General features: G+C 47.0%; 5 protein-coding genes across 5 annotated transcripts; 2 read left to right on the top strand and 3 right to left on the bottom strand.

The window, feature by feature from the left end:
• Window positions 1–646: 646 nt before the first annotated feature.
• Window positions 647–1,500, top strand: FPOAC1_001011 (uncharacterized protein; the record flags this gene model as incomplete). Its single annotated transcript, XM_044845618.1, has 3 exons — window positions 647–1,300; window positions 1,427–1,435; window positions 1,489–1,500. 3 exons carry the CDS (start codon window positions 647–649, stop codon window positions 1,498–1,500), a joined length of 675 nt encoding a protein of 224 aa, XP_044711534.1.
• A 615-nt stretch (window positions 1,501–2,115) lies between these two features.
• Window positions 2,116–3,479, bottom strand: FPOAC1_001010 (uncharacterized protein; the record flags this gene model as incomplete). Its single annotated transcript, XM_044845617.1, has 4 exons — window positions 2,116–2,366; window positions 2,423–3,196; window positions 3,262–3,365; window positions 3,460–3,479. The coding sequence occupies 4 exons, from the start codon at window positions 3,477–3,479 to the stop codon at window positions 2,116–2,118; spliced, it is 1,149 nt and encodes a 382-aa protein (XP_044711533.1).
• Window positions 3,480–5,734: 2,255 nt separating this feature from the next.
• On the bottom strand, window positions 5,735–6,764 carry FPOAC1_001009 (uncharacterized protein; the record flags this gene model as incomplete). The annotated part of the gene is made up of 2 exons (XM_044845616.1): window positions 5,735–6,554; window positions 6,613–6,764. The coding sequence occupies 2 exons, from the start codon at window positions 6,762–6,764 to the stop codon at window positions 5,735–5,737; spliced, it is 972 nt and encodes a 323-aa protein (XP_044711532.1).
• A 475-nt stretch (window positions 6,765–7,239) lies between these two features.
• FPOAC1_001008 (uncharacterized protein) lies at window positions 7,240–9,422 on the bottom strand (the record flags this gene model as incomplete). The annotated part of the gene is made up of 4 exons (XM_044845615.1): window positions 7,240–8,248; window positions 8,301–8,395; window positions 8,450–8,939; window positions 8,992–9,422. The coding sequence occupies 4 exons, from the start codon at window positions 9,420–9,422 to the stop codon at window positions 7,240–7,242; spliced, it is 2,025 nt and encodes a 674-aa protein (XP_044711531.1).
• A 2,833-nt stretch (window positions 9,423–12,255) lies between these two features.
• FPOAC1_001007 (uncharacterized protein) lies at window positions 12,256–14,147 on the top strand (the record flags this gene model as incomplete). The annotated part of the gene is made up of 3 exons (XM_044845614.1): window positions 12,256–12,399; window positions 12,469–12,552; window positions 12,615–14,147. The coding sequence occupies 3 exons, from the start codon at window positions 12,256–12,258 to the stop codon at window positions 14,145–14,147; spliced, it is 1,761 nt and encodes a 586-aa protein (XP_044711530.1).
• Between the last annotated feature and the right edge of the window lie 382 nt (window positions 14,148–14,529).

Below are 14,529 nucleotides of genomic sequence, written 5' to 3'. Positions count from 1 at the left end.
CAGACCAAGTCATCAGATATAGTCCGAGTCTAAGCTGTTGACCATGTTGGAGAACATGAAGCATCATTTTACATAAACACAACAGAGTTTCTATGTACATGTAGACACTAAGACTATAAACCTGACCTGAATATAGATCTGAATCAAACAATACCTCTCATACCAATAACATACTCATCTACTGTAGATTATGTTTTGCAGGTGACTGGTTTCAGACATTCCATTGGTCACATGTCAAGTCACGATACTCCTCCATGCATATGCAATATGCAGCTCCAGTTAACCTTTAACGACGTTGAGCCACAAACAAGGAGCTCCAAAAACGGTCAGAACTTTGTCAATATCACTTGAAGATCTGATCATATTTGATCTCATCTCGTACAAATCACACCTTGTTTGTCTTACGATACAATACCAGGCAAATCACGACTTATACCAAAGTACCCACGTGCTGATAAGATAAGCCCTCATAGCTCCCTCTGTCATCCCATCATCTCATCCTCAATCTACCTATACAACCAACTTCAGACAGCTTAAACAGCTTAGTTTAGCAATAACGATCCACTGGAAGTAAAGATGCTTCTGGCTCGGTCGCTTTATCCCTGCCACTCTAGAAGCACAACAGCACAACCTACCTCTCGTCAGAATGTCTGCTACCGATAGAGATGCGTCTCCTGCGGATGGGCTTTCGCCGTCCATCAAGGGTGGTCCGGATATCGGACTTTCGCACGAACAATCTCCCCCTGCTGTCGACCAAGCTGATCCGGTCGGAACTGAGATGCTCTCCTTCGAACCGCTATTCACACTATTGACAAACTCAACCACGAATACCACTGTTCACCCGCGCATTCACTACCTCTTCTCAGACGACGATCAGTCCATTCTCTCAACGCCCTCTCAAGATCCATCCCATCGCGCCCTTGTCGTAGACCTCGCGCCTGCCCCTGAAGGTTCTGCTAACCGCTGGGCCGTGTCATGGGCATCTAGCCTGACGCCCGACTTTGCCGTGACAGAGTCTAGTGTTGCAGTACAGCAGGGCGAGGGTGACGAGAGCGGCGGCGCGATACTCCGCGTCGAAGGCGTCGAGCGCGAACCCGTTGAAGCGCGACCTGATTCCCTACCTAATTCTGGAAGCGGCGCCATAGGAGGCGAGGACGCTGATGTTTTGGCAGAGGACTTCCGGAGACGCATGGGGGTCTTGAAGAAGGTTGTTGATGAGAGTGAGAAGAGACGCGAGATTATGGGACAGAACGAACAGAGTCATCAAGTAGAAGATGATGGAGGTGCACCTGATGAAGCAGTGCTAGATTATGAAGACGACAAGGGGAAGGGAAAAGCGAAGGCTGATGATGATTGATTGTTACCATTGGAGACTTTGAATCGCTTTGAGACTTGTGTCACAAGATTTAGAGAGACATGCTATCAGCATGACCTGGTACGTTATAACCTACCATTATGTTTTGCACGCTGATACTAATATATTATCAGATGACGACTTGATAAAGGTAATACTTGGGCAACATAAACGATATCGATCTCACGCTCAACATATTGTGGATCATCAGTTTCAGGTGGACCAGACACCTTTGGGTATAGCTCTTGGCGTATGGAATTTGTTTGACGAGCTTGCTGAATCGTACTAGATGTACGGATCCTGACGCTCTTGTATATTATTACATAAATTATTTGCACCGAGTTCTCAAGATCCTGCTGCCATTGAGATGTGTATTCATTTGACGTTGAATCACAAACCACACACAAGTTTTGGATAGAGCAGTTAAAAAAGGGAAATGTGATTAAAAGCTCATACTATGAACGCCCCTAGCAAATGCAATTGATAAAAGAAAAACCAAGCCCAGACAGCGGCAGATTCAAACCCGGTTATATCAACAAAAAAGAAAACATACAGGCTATCGGGCTATAGCAGCAGTTATAATCCAATGGGAATACGCAAAAAAGACAAAACAAACACAGCCTGACACTGCTTTTTAATTCCCTCCGATTCGAAGCTTGTCGTTGTTTGGCGTATAGATATCCCGAGTTTATAGTAGGAAGTCGCCTTATACATGTTTCGAACACAATGAGCCTTTGTTGTCCTCCGTCCAACTTGAATAATTAGTTGTTCGGTAGCTGGGGCATGTGAATTCTTCCTGCGACGCTGCTGATGAGAGAGGCGGCCTCGTTGCCGCCAGCAACGCGACGAGCTAGAGAAGGCATAACAGCTGTGTGCATTATAGCGTCAGAAGCGGCCTCGATGGCTCTTCTCTTGTTGTTGTTGCCGCCGTTGTTGTTGTTGTTGTTGTTCTGTCCCTTGATAACAAAGATGTAGATCAGGACGATAATGACAATGACGACAATAATGGCAACTGGATTAAAAGGTTAGCAAATCGCTGCGTCACAAATTCCGTCTGAAAATACATACCACAGATACCCAGGCAGATCCACTTCTTCTTGCGTGTCTTGCGGGCAGTGTTGACAGCTACACCAATCTCTTCGTTACCCTTGTCGAGGTTCTCGACAACCTCCTCACCCTTCTGCTCAATCTGGGTGACGGCAGCCTCCTGCTGAACAACGAGAGTGTCCATGTCCTGGAACAGCTGTGCCAGCTCGACCATCTGCTGCTCAATCTTCTGAAGGGCCTGGTGACGATCTTGAACAGCACTCAGGGCAGCACGGGCGCGACCCTGGCGATCACTCTGCATCATGGCTTGGCTAAAAACCTGTCCACCAGTTGTGTCCTCAACAGCAGCCTGGATCTCCTGCTCAGAGGCATCGGGGCGGACGATGCGGTACTGACGGGCCATCTGGTCCTGGGTTCGCTTTCGGAACTGCGACTCGACCTGTTGGTACTGGGTAATAGCGGCCTTGAGACGGCGATCAATACGAGTGACGTGAGGGTTGTTCTTGGCAGAGTTGGCCTCGGGGTTGGACTTGATAGTGCGAACTCGCTCGGTGAGCTCGCGGTAGAGTGACATGGTGTCAGCAGAAAGGGAGTCGAGCTGACGGTTGGCAGCACTAGAGCCTGAGCTATCGGCATCGTCGAGGGTTCGCTGCTGGATCATACGAAGCTGCTCAAGGTTCTGCTCGACGGTGTCGATCCCGCGGTCGATATCGCGACACTCGTTGAGAATAGCATTGGGGTCACTTTGAGCGAAGGAGCTACCGTTGTGAGCAAGGGGCTCCATTTCGACGCTACCTATCCCTCAAATCATGTCAGTAAGTGGTGGAAGGAAACCAGCAAACAAAGACGGGAAGTCTCACCACCATAGCCCTGAGCTTGCGGGCTGTTGTAACCACCACCGTTGCCGTAACCGTTACCGCCGTAGCCCTGGTCAGGGGCATCGTAGGGATTTTGTCTACCGTATCTAGAACTTGAGTTAATATGTTGGTCGGGAGAAGGCGCGCGATTGAAGTTTATCTAGAACATACCCGTACTATTGAAATGTCAGTAAATTGTACAAGAAAGCTAGTGAAATCATGATGGAGAAACAAGCTTCTTTGCGCCGATTGTGGAACATTCAAAAATTAAAGCAGCATCGAGACAGGAGTAAGATGAGGGCGGACTGGATAGGAGGCGCAACTAACACTCATTGTAGCGACTGAGCTGGAGCTCTAAAAGGTTATAGAATGTAATTCCTTGTGTAAATTTTACCTCTTTTTGTTGAGGGTTTTCGTATTGGAGCAATTGATTGCGATGATATCTTTTCTCTTGTGTTTGTTCTGTATCGTGTCCGTGTTACGATATTAAAGTTGAATGGTTCTCGTCGCGCAGCAAGGAGAAAGGAGTAGATGTAAGAGTGAGAGTGAGAATAAGTAATCACGGAGAAACACGTCCTTTTTTTTAGTGGAGTCGAGTTGACACAGATACGAAAAGGTTTAGGAAAAAGGGAAAAACAAGATGGCAAATGAAGAGAGTAAAAAGTAAGAGATAGAGAGAGCGGAGGGTGTAAGGTTAAAGAAAAAACACAAGATTCAAGGATCTGGAAATGAGACGTGACGGGAGTTTACAAGGAAGGGCCCAGCAAGGATGCAATAGAGGAATGGGGGAAAGCGAGCGAGGCCGAGTGCGAGATTGTGGCATCCAAGGTTGTAGTGAAAGTGGCAGTGACAGTGGCAGCATAGCATAGCAGTTAGCCACTGAGTAATTAGCGGGTCCTGGGGGTGTTGGAGGGCGCTTGAGGGACGCCGCTCACTGCCATTAGCGGCTCTAGAAGATTACACTTGACCTTAGCTTAGCCTTACTTAGCCCTGTTGAGCAAGCCGCACCTTGCTTACTCCGTAGGTACATACAAAATTGCCCCTTGATGCAGGGTCCAATCGTTGTAATCCAAGCATGTAAATTCCAGTCGAGGCTCTACCTACGTAAGAGACTTGTCATGTCGCCATCGTCATACATAGACATAGTCTAATAGTATCTTGGTTAAAACATAGGCGATGTGGTACTCGGTGTGCTCAAAACCAGAGATGCAACAGCCAGAAACACTTGAAGAGTCTGGACAATTATGCGACACAGAACACATTCAATTGGATTGAGAAGAAGAGAGACCTGCAGTAGTAACCAGGGCTATAAATGAGCTTAACATGAATGTGGTTTAGGGTGTGATGAAAAGACAAAATTACTCCGGACAATATCACCAGTATAGTAGCATCCACTATGTTTGGCTTATTCTATTCACCTCCCTCAGACAAGGGGTTGATCCCTAAATAACCACAGCACTCCTCCCATGTCTCTCTTTATTGGTGATGCCTTCCCCACTGTTTCACCTTTGAGCGGCTGTTTTCCATTCATCCTTGGATCGTCAAGAGTCTGAACTGCAAAATCTGTAACAAGTCTGGTGTTTTAAGTCCAATGATCCGCAGATTTCGGCCCTATCCGACGTTATCGCCAACATCTCTAAAGTCTGATTTACCAATTGATCAATTACACCAAAGTAAGTACCTCTTTAAAGGCTAACAGCTCGACTTGTGCGAATGAGCCTCAGCTCAGCAAACATGGCGTCCACCCATTTCAAAGACAAGGGAGGGGTCTCGAACAACCCCAAGTTAAGCTTCGCCGCGTGGGTCAAGAGTACAGATAGCTCGTAGCGACATTGCCAAGGGAAGCCAATCATTTGATCGCGAGCTATTTGTGGTATTTCCCGAAGGAGATGAGATGAGAATCCAGTTCTTCAATTTGGAGTATAGTCGATCATTCATGTGAATCTATACCGCTATTCTGATGGAAGCTAAAAGGTAATGAGCATATCGAGCCATTGTCAGCCAAATCCATAGCATAGCATCGTTGCCACTAATAATACATTAATACGAATGGCCAATGCCTCTCGTAATCTTCTCTCGTCAAGGATCTTTGGTTTGCTCCACCATTCGTCTTACGTGCGGAGATCCGTACATACATACATAAGCTTCACACCTTGAAGCCGTTCAGCCGTCTTACATCTCAGCCGCAGAAACTTACAACGCATCACAAGCTGACACTCCACCAACTCTGTTTCCAACGGACTCTGTCTAGGTTGGTTCCGAAAATACTAGTTCAACGGGTAATAACATGGGTTTCTCGTATTGTCTAACGACTCGAACTGGAGTGGGCAAGTACCATAGCTGTGACAACTCCTCCAAAACTCAAATACTATCATGCACCTCAATACAATTCTGGAGCTCAACTCCAGTCCTCAGTAATGAAAATACATTCTTGTCCCAAGATCCGACTTGCACATGGAACTCGCATTATTATTGCTTATGCCAGTGCATATGCCGATACATAGCTGACACTCATATCCTTTGGTTGATGTACAAGATTACTGCGGTCATACTTGATGATGTTGAAACGTCCCTTATCCTTGAACTCAGGTTTCTTCACCAGAAGCTCCAAAGCAGCCAAGGTAACTCCAATGGGATGTCTCCCACAGACTGTATTCTTTGTTTGTCGGAGGGTGGCTAGGAAAGCGTCATGACTACCGCTCTTGACAGCGTCCATGGCCGCCTCATCTATCACGCGGATTGTTTCATGAATTGGGGGGTTTCTGGGCGCCGCATCGGAAGAGCGCAATTGAACCAGATCCGATGGACTGTTGGAAGGCGAATAAAACTGGTAGCTGAAGTTTCTGCCCCAATGACAGAAGTCCGAGCTAATGACGAAGGCATTCTCAGGGTCTCTGAAGTATGGCAGTAAGACCTTAGCATATGCTTTCTCCTCGGGTCCTTTATTACTTCCAATCAACAGTGGTACAATTGTGGGAAACTTGTCCGGCGAGCCAAAAGTTTGCTCGCAACAAAGGTAAAGGTAAGGCATATGCATCTCCAACGAGTGTTCGCTCACTTCGTTGTGTCGAGGCATATCCTCCATGTAACCGGCTTCCTTGACCTCTTGGACCGTCTTCTGGTCAACTACCAGGTCTCCAAAAGGAGTGGCATATTTGTCGAAGGTTGCTGCTGCGCACCCTTCAAGATAATAGGTATGGGATGGTCCCAAAACAAAGACACGCTTGGTCTTGCTGAGATCAAGGCTCTTGTATGCCCATGCCGCGCAGGGACCAGAGAAATCGTATCCTGCATGACTGATGCACAGTGTTGTTAGTTCACCAATGTTCAGCGCCTCTTGGCGGCTCAACTTACGGAGCAATCACTATTCGTGCACCGTTAACTGGCACTGGAACTCCATCGATACTCTCAGGGACAGCCGCAAGGTAACTTTCAAGCTGTTCCTTCAACACCGTGGGATCATCTTCGTACCACGTACCGGCCTTTTGAGCTGGTCTTGTCGCCATTCTAGTTGTTGAGTTTGATGAGCAAGTCAAGCACAGATGATAGAGAATGGTTTTGGACTGGATGATTGCCTATAGGAAAAGAGAAAACTATCGGCTTATATAGATAGGCAGGTAGATTATGAACAACGTAAGATGAAACTTCGATAGCTCGGGCAGGTACAGGAAGACACGGGATGCACTTGGATAGCCGCCGTGTGTGCCCCGCCTCTTCCCGGCGGGGTACCTTACGCGCGATACGCTTGATGACGACTTCCTCGATTCTATCAAACAACAATTCCGACGCACCGAGCATTTGAACAAAGTTTGAAATGTCAACTCATGTCTATGATATGACTCGCTGAAGAGAGACTCGTGACTTTTTCTGAAACGCAATCTCCAGCTGTGTATGTAGGTATGTGTAGTTGGTTTGCTTATAGAGTGCTAAGACTCTCATCTCAATTGGGTTAAAGTTGCCAGCCAGATTAGACTACGTGATCTATGCATCAACCCATGATCCAGGCATTACTAGATCCTCTCTTTCTATCATCGCCCAGAACTCATTGGCCATCCACTCAAACTCTGGTGCCCATACAATCTTCCAATCAGTTGCTAGCGGCCCAAATTCAAGATCCAAAAGCCGAATGGGGACCCAGTGGTTCTCGTTCCATACTCCAGCACGCTCACGGACTCTAAGCGATGTACAAGAAGAAGGCATTGCATCTCGAATGCAATGCCTCGAGGTTTCGATAGCATTGGCATCGAAAGCGCCGCGCATGTTCGCTTTCAAAATCTCCACCTCCCTTCTCCCATACTCGACTAGATCCACCTCTGTGGCTTCAAGGATCGACAACCACTCTTGTATCGATTGTTGAAATACAGAATCCCAGTGAAAGAATGATACGTTGGGCGAGAGATAGCAAAGCGCGCCTCCAAGAATGGACACGAGCGGTGTGCCGCTCCAGACTGGAACATGGTATACATCCCATGGTCGTACAGTCTCAAAGCTGTGTAGGTCCTCTATGGAGGCTGCTGTGACAACCTGTTGAGCCAGGTAACTCCAGCCATCGTTGTATATGGGCCACTGGGCTGCTCCTCTTGCTTGTGGTATGGCCTCGTCAGCAAATCGGATGCTTAATGCCACGGCAGCCGAATGGACGAGGGAAAGCCTCTCCTGGCTTGACTGGCTAACGTCAAAACTACTAATCCGTCGGTCTTGTGACAGAAGTTGCCTTAGGCTCCCGGGAGAGTCCATGTGGAATGATCCCAATCTAAACGCTTCAAGCCGATGGCTTAAAGGCCCTGTATAAAACTTGGGTAGAAATCGCTTCCTAAATATCATAGCGAACTCGTCTCCGTAGGCCCACTCCCGCCCACAGTCGAAAAGACGTAAAACCATGTTCGTTTCCGGTTCATCGAGGTACGAGTGAAACAGTTCGGCTATCTTCAGCCAGTCTTCCTCTGGGTCGTGCCGGTTTGGGTTAAAAACAAGGGGTGTTAAAGGACTCCTGTTGTAAAGTCAGCACCTGATTCCAGAGTCGCAGCCATGGTTATATTTACTCGTTCATCGTCCCTACTCTATCGATCAGAGCATTCTGGAGCCCCAAGCTCAAGAAAAGCTGGCACAGGTCGAAATGTTTCTTGTTTGCTGCATACTGTGATAACTTAGAGAAAGTCCCGACTGGGGCGATTACCGGAGTTTGACTCACGTATAGTAGTGAGTGGCCTTGACTATCTTTGTCAAACGGGGATGCTTTTCTTGTTTTGAAAAGCTCCAAAACTCCAGCCTTGTCCCCTTTTTCTATTTTCTTGATGATATCTGACTCGGATGAAATGATGTTATACACCCTGTAGTTATAAGACCAGCCACCAAGTGTTGGAGAGGACTGTAGCTCGTAGACAGATGTAGAAATCCAGCTTGGCCATTGAACATAGGCTTGCCATGCACCTGTGGCTGTGGTATATGTCATCGCGAAACGGCCCAATTTTGAGGGAGTATATATCTTGTTGAGCTTTACCGTATAGCGTGATAAAGTCGAGATCTGGTTGTCGTCTGCTCTACTGACTTCATGACACTGTTCATTCTCTTCCTCAGCTTCTATCGCGGGCTTTTTCCATGACTGAATGCCGTCACAGTGGGTTTTGAATGTTTGGCTGATCTGGTTCGCGATCAACTCGGGTGTCAATATCGTAATTGCCCTGAAATTTAGAAGGTCAATTCAAGTTCCAAAATGTTCAAGAAGATACTCACATATTCCAGGCCTGTAATGATAAGTTGAGCAAGGCTATAGAATCATGCAGTCTTTTGATGAGTCGATCAGAGTTTTCCTTCCCAATTGCTATTTTGAAAGCAGTCAACTTCCGCTTCAGCCCTTTCTTTGCATCTATTTTCGTGACAAGGTGTTCAGCACTCTCGTCGAGCAACTCAAGTGCCGACATCGAAGCTCTCAAGTTATCCTGTACTAGCGAGAACGTCGGTAGCGAACAAAACGACTCCTGATTAGGAAATTGTTGATGCATAACCTCGAATATGGACTTGTAACTGTGTAGACGCAGTATGAGAGACTGCATCTCCTCGGGTATGTCCTGTGCTTGGTCCCATAGCTTCTTGGTCTTGATTGCACATTTGGCAATACCTTGAGCAACCTGTAGGAAAGCAATTATGCTTGCGGCTGCCTCCATATCGTAAATAGTTGTAAATTCAAAACCAGGGGCGAAATAACGGCTATGACAATAATCAAGAACAATATAATATTAGATGACAGTAGACTCAAAGTAAAAGTTATACACAACTCAAGACAGAAGAGAATTAAGTATGTTCATCAAAAAGGAGCACTGCCTCCATTATCATCAAGTCAACGACCAACAAGTTTCGTGTTCAGTGGGACATGCAGTGACTGTTACAGACAAGAAGACTTAGACCAACCAGTACGGCGAAGGTTAGTCATGTCACCATCAGGGATGGACATGGCGCCTAAAGGGTGGTGATCGCATAAAGATGGGCGGCAAAGTAACCAGGGCGGCAAGCCGCAGCAGATGCTGTGTCTCAATGCGTTGAATCATATGACATATGGATTGATGGAAGCACAATGTTCACAAAGGGCTTCCAATAAATTCAACGGAATAAATAGTCTTCTTTGATCGAAACTTCGCATTAGGAGATGTTTGATATATATCATTAACATCTTTGAGGCGCGCTTGTAGATGCAGGCACGGACGGTAGGGAGCGGGTAGTAGACGGGTACGGGCCGCTGCCAGGGCGCTAAAGACTAACTGACTTGCTCCACTAACAAATGACTGTTGGCAATTGAAACACCCATACTTGGCATTTCTTACCCTGGAATCGTACTCAAGAATCTCACAGTAATGAAGCAATCATGATCTTCATATAAATGATTGAGACGTCTTGGATCAGTCAGTATAGCTGTGTGTCTGTATTGAGTAGGAATTTGAACTCCTTGTAAGACCATGGCCATAATGAATGATTGCTTCAAGAAAGCATCTACGGTTATTAGCATGGGACTTGTTTGTTGGTTTATATGGGGGCTGTGTTCGGTCTAAGCCTCCCTTTTATGCAAGATCCTGACTGACATGGAATTATGTAGATCACAGCCTAGAAGAAGCCTTGTGGTGGTAGGTATGCAACGATGTTCACTTCCCGTCCCTTGGCGCATAACGGTGTGGCAATCAATATTGAATGAAGAGGCTGTCGATTACTTTTGTCCTGGTACGTGTATCTACCTTTCCAAGACGGACGGTAAAAGGTCTTTGTAACGATTTGTCACCTCTACTATCTAGTATCAGGCCAGCTGCTATCGCTTTAGATAGATTCTCTGATCAAACACTTCCTCTAGCCTGAATTTGAAACAACCTGGTTTCCCTGATCAGCGTGCAAAAAACCCTTGCATGTCGATAATAATGATAGTGCCAATATTGTGGCTTTACAAACAACCACTAGGAACGCTCCCATTTTGATAATTGGCATGTGGTCAGACTCGGCTGCAGAGCTGAAAGATTGAGGCTGGCTGGCTTGAAGACAACGGCAAAAGTAAAACTGTCAGATATAATCGAGTCAAGATTGTTATCTCAACCAGCCATGAGATTTTCTCCTGTCTAGTTTTCCCACCGTAGTAGTATCAACCAAGGTCCAGTTTATTAAATTACAGTAAGAATGGACCGAAGAGATGCCCCACGAAGTGATGGATCTCACCGAGAAGAGACGCTCGGATGGGGAATTGTGAAATTTCGTTCTATTTTTACGAAAAGAATGAGTGATAGTCACTTGAAGAGTTGTAGGTATTTTTGAATTGACATCTCAATTGGTAGTCGAGACATTTGATATGAAGCTATGCTGTAAAAGAATTAGTCTGATACTACTGACTACCATAAATAAAGTCTCAATGCTTTATCTTATGAATGAACAGAGCCATATATTGGGATGTAACTATTCCCGAGATCGGAGTCTAGACCAACTCCACCAACCATTACTACGTAAATAGTGGGTGATGAACCGATGGCCAAGAGAGGATCAAATGCCGAACCGGCAGAACGGATTCTCTGCCTCGCGAACTCTGCTTAAAATATCCCCGAACCGAAACGATGATCAATGCTTGCTGTCCTTTGTTTCATAACACATGTAACATGTCTAGTAATTGCTATAGTGACATTGTTATCGAACCACTTCAGTTCTACCTCTAGTAGAGTTTTGTAGAGTTTCAAGGATGGAGTTTTCCGTAACAATTATCTATCCAAAGCTTCTTTTTATAAACGAGCGACTGTATCCATACCGAGCTAGGAGTACTGTAGGCTCGATAGCCCCCAGCTACGGCTACTACGGCTGTTCTAATTCGAACTAGACTGACAATGTCTTGCCTGGCTGCGACTAAGAAATGTGTCCCGTCTGCAAGTACTTTTTTTATGGATTCTGTAGGTGCTAAGTAAGTGTGCTAATTGCTTGCATTGGATTGCATGTGTTGTGATGAACGCTGATTAAACTTTGCCACTACTTACTTGACGAACTATCAATAAATTAATCAGCGCTTTGGCATGAATTTTCAATTCAATTCAATCTCTCTTTTCTTTTCTTCTATCACTACCAAACCCTCGTCATTCTTCTATTCCCCCTTGTCTTATTCTCTTATCGTCTGTGTCACTCGGAGTTATACCCTCTAACCACTGCGTAACCAACCCTTGCCTCAACTTCTCCCTTACTCCAGGGATCAGCCTCCACAGTCGCATTCCGTCATAGTAGTGACCTACCTATAGTAGTACCTAAAAACTACTAACGGTACATGTGCTAACTAGACTTGGTGACCCGAAATCTTCTCACTCTTTGTCTCTCTTTCCTTGAGGGGGGCCCGCAGATCTAGATAGATAGGATAAGGATAACCCAGCCAGGCCCAGATCAACCCATAATCGCAATTCCCCTCTAGCTTTTTTTTCCTTTTCCATCTTCATCAACACAACCACTTTCCTTCTTCATTTTTTGTTCTGTTTCTGGGCCGTCTATTTCATCATGGGTATTTTTCAAAAGATGGCGTGGTCCAAAAGCACCAGGATCAAGGTCATGATCGCTATCGACACTGTCTTTTTCCTCGTCGAGATCATCTCTGGTTTCCTTGCCCACTCTCTTGCTCTTATGGCAGATGCCTTTCACATGGTACGTCAATCAACCTCCTTGTCGCACTACGCGCGAATCAATCAACAGACAAGAACTAACTCTGCATAGCTCAATGACATTATCTCCCTGGTCATCGGTCTCTGGGCTGTGTCTGCCGCGCAAAAGACATCTACTGATGAGTTTACCTTTGGCGTGCGTTTAAACCCAGTCGCAACACTCCCAAACGTTGAATCGCATGGCTAACTGTCTCTCAGTGGGTTCGCGCCGAGATTCTAGGTGCCTTCTTCAACGCTGTCTTCCTAATCGCTCTTTGCGTCTCCATCGTCCTCGAAGCCCTGACCCGATTCATCGAACCCCCGGAGATCAACAACCCCAAGCTCATGCTCATCGTCGGTACTACCGGTCTACTATCCAACTTTGTCGGCTTCTTTGTCCTCGGCGGCCACGGTCACTCTCACGGACCTGGCGAGCACGACCACGACCATGATCATGATCACGGACATTCCCACGACCACGTCCACGATGCGGAGGAGGGCAACGCCGGCTACCACGGCGCTCTTGCCGACGAAAGCGGCCGCGCCGCTGAGGTTCTGCCCGAGGCTGTCATGCAACGCGCAAACGCATCCCGAAAGTCCAACGGTAAATCGAACGAGACAAACCGACATTCCCGAGGCCGCGACTATCATCGATCCAGTAGGAGTGGACATTCTCGTTTCGCTAGTCTCGACGACTTGAGCATCCACCCCGCAAGTTTCCGACAGAGCATCATCGAAGCTACCCGAGGCGAGGCCAACGAGGCCACCAGCGAGAGCGAAACTGACGCTGAGAACTCCTTGATTATGGAAGAGGATGAGGCGAATGAGGAGTCACCTCTTCTCAAGGGTGTCGCCAAGAATGGCTCATCTCTCGGTCACAGCAAGAACGGATCGCACTCCCATTCTCACTCACATTCCCGACGACCTCGACGAGACTCGAGTGTTCACCAAGGTCATCACCACACTCTCCCCAAGGACGCCAAGAAGAAGGATAGCCACGGTCACAACCACGCTGACATGGGTATGAACGCCATGATTCTGCACGTCATTGGAGATATGCTTGGTAACATTGGTGTCATGGTCACTGCTCTTATCATCTGGCTTACCGACTGGCCTGGCAAGGTCTACGCTGACCCTGCTGTCTCCCTGTTTATCACCGCCATTATTCTCAAGACATGTATTCCTCTTACTAGAGGTACTGCGCGCGTTCTTCTGCAGGCTACTCCCGAGCACATTAGCGTCCCTGAGATTCGACAGGACATTGAGGCTCTTCCCGGTGTCATCACTTGCCACCATATCCACGTATGGCAGCTTTCAGACACCAAGCTCGTCGCTAGCATGCACCTCCAGGTTTCTTTCCCCATTGACTCCCACAGCGGTGAGAAGTACATGGAGCTGGCTCGTCGTGCTCGCAAGTGCCTCCACGGTTTCGGCATCCACAGTGCTACCATACAACCCGAGTTTTGCTTCGATGCGAAGCACGCTCACGATTCCGACGCTGCTGCTCTTAACCTCGATGGCGCAGCCGATTCAAACAAGGGGGATAGTTGCCTCCTTGAGTGTATCGACGACTGCCAGGCGCAGGGCTGCTGTCCAGCCGACTCTTCATCCAAAGCTTCATCTACAAGACGAGCTAGTGAATCGTCGCACAGCCCTTCCAGTCCTCATGCGCACGAACACAGTCACGACCACCACAGTCACGACCACAGTCATGACCACAGTCATGACCATAACCACAGCCATCAGCACTAAGTCGCTTCGGTTGTATCCCTGCATTTTTCCATCTCAGACTTTTGCTTTCGAAAGCCCAGCGCTGTGGATGCACTGGCTCTAATTCTCTCGCTATTACATCCCGCGTCCCGTATACCAAATAATTTTCTTTCTTTTATGTCACCAAACACAAAAAAGGGTTCGGCGTTCTATCGTGTTGGGTTCTCTCAGCTAGGCATGGAACTATTTGTTGGGCAGTGATTTGCACGAGATGTTGTGTGCAGGTTAGAGAAGCGTGGTGCTTCTTTTTGATGTATGATAGATAGCGGTTGATGGGCATTGATTCTCTTTGTATTATTGTACTTGCTTTTGTGATGATATATGCTGGATGTGATTCAGTTCCTTGTGCCATGTTGTGGTGTGT

This window comes from Fusarium poae, chromosome 1 (assembly GCF_019609905.1).
Source record: "Fusarium poae strain DAOMC 252244 chromosome 1, whole genome shotgun sequence".
In the NCBI taxonomy this organism is placed as follows: Eukaryota; Fungi; Ascomycota; class Sordariomycetes; order Hypocreales; family Nectriaceae; genus Fusarium; species Fusarium poae.
Note: the sequence above shows the minus strand (reverse complement) of the source record. Positions and strands in the feature narration are given on the sequence as shown.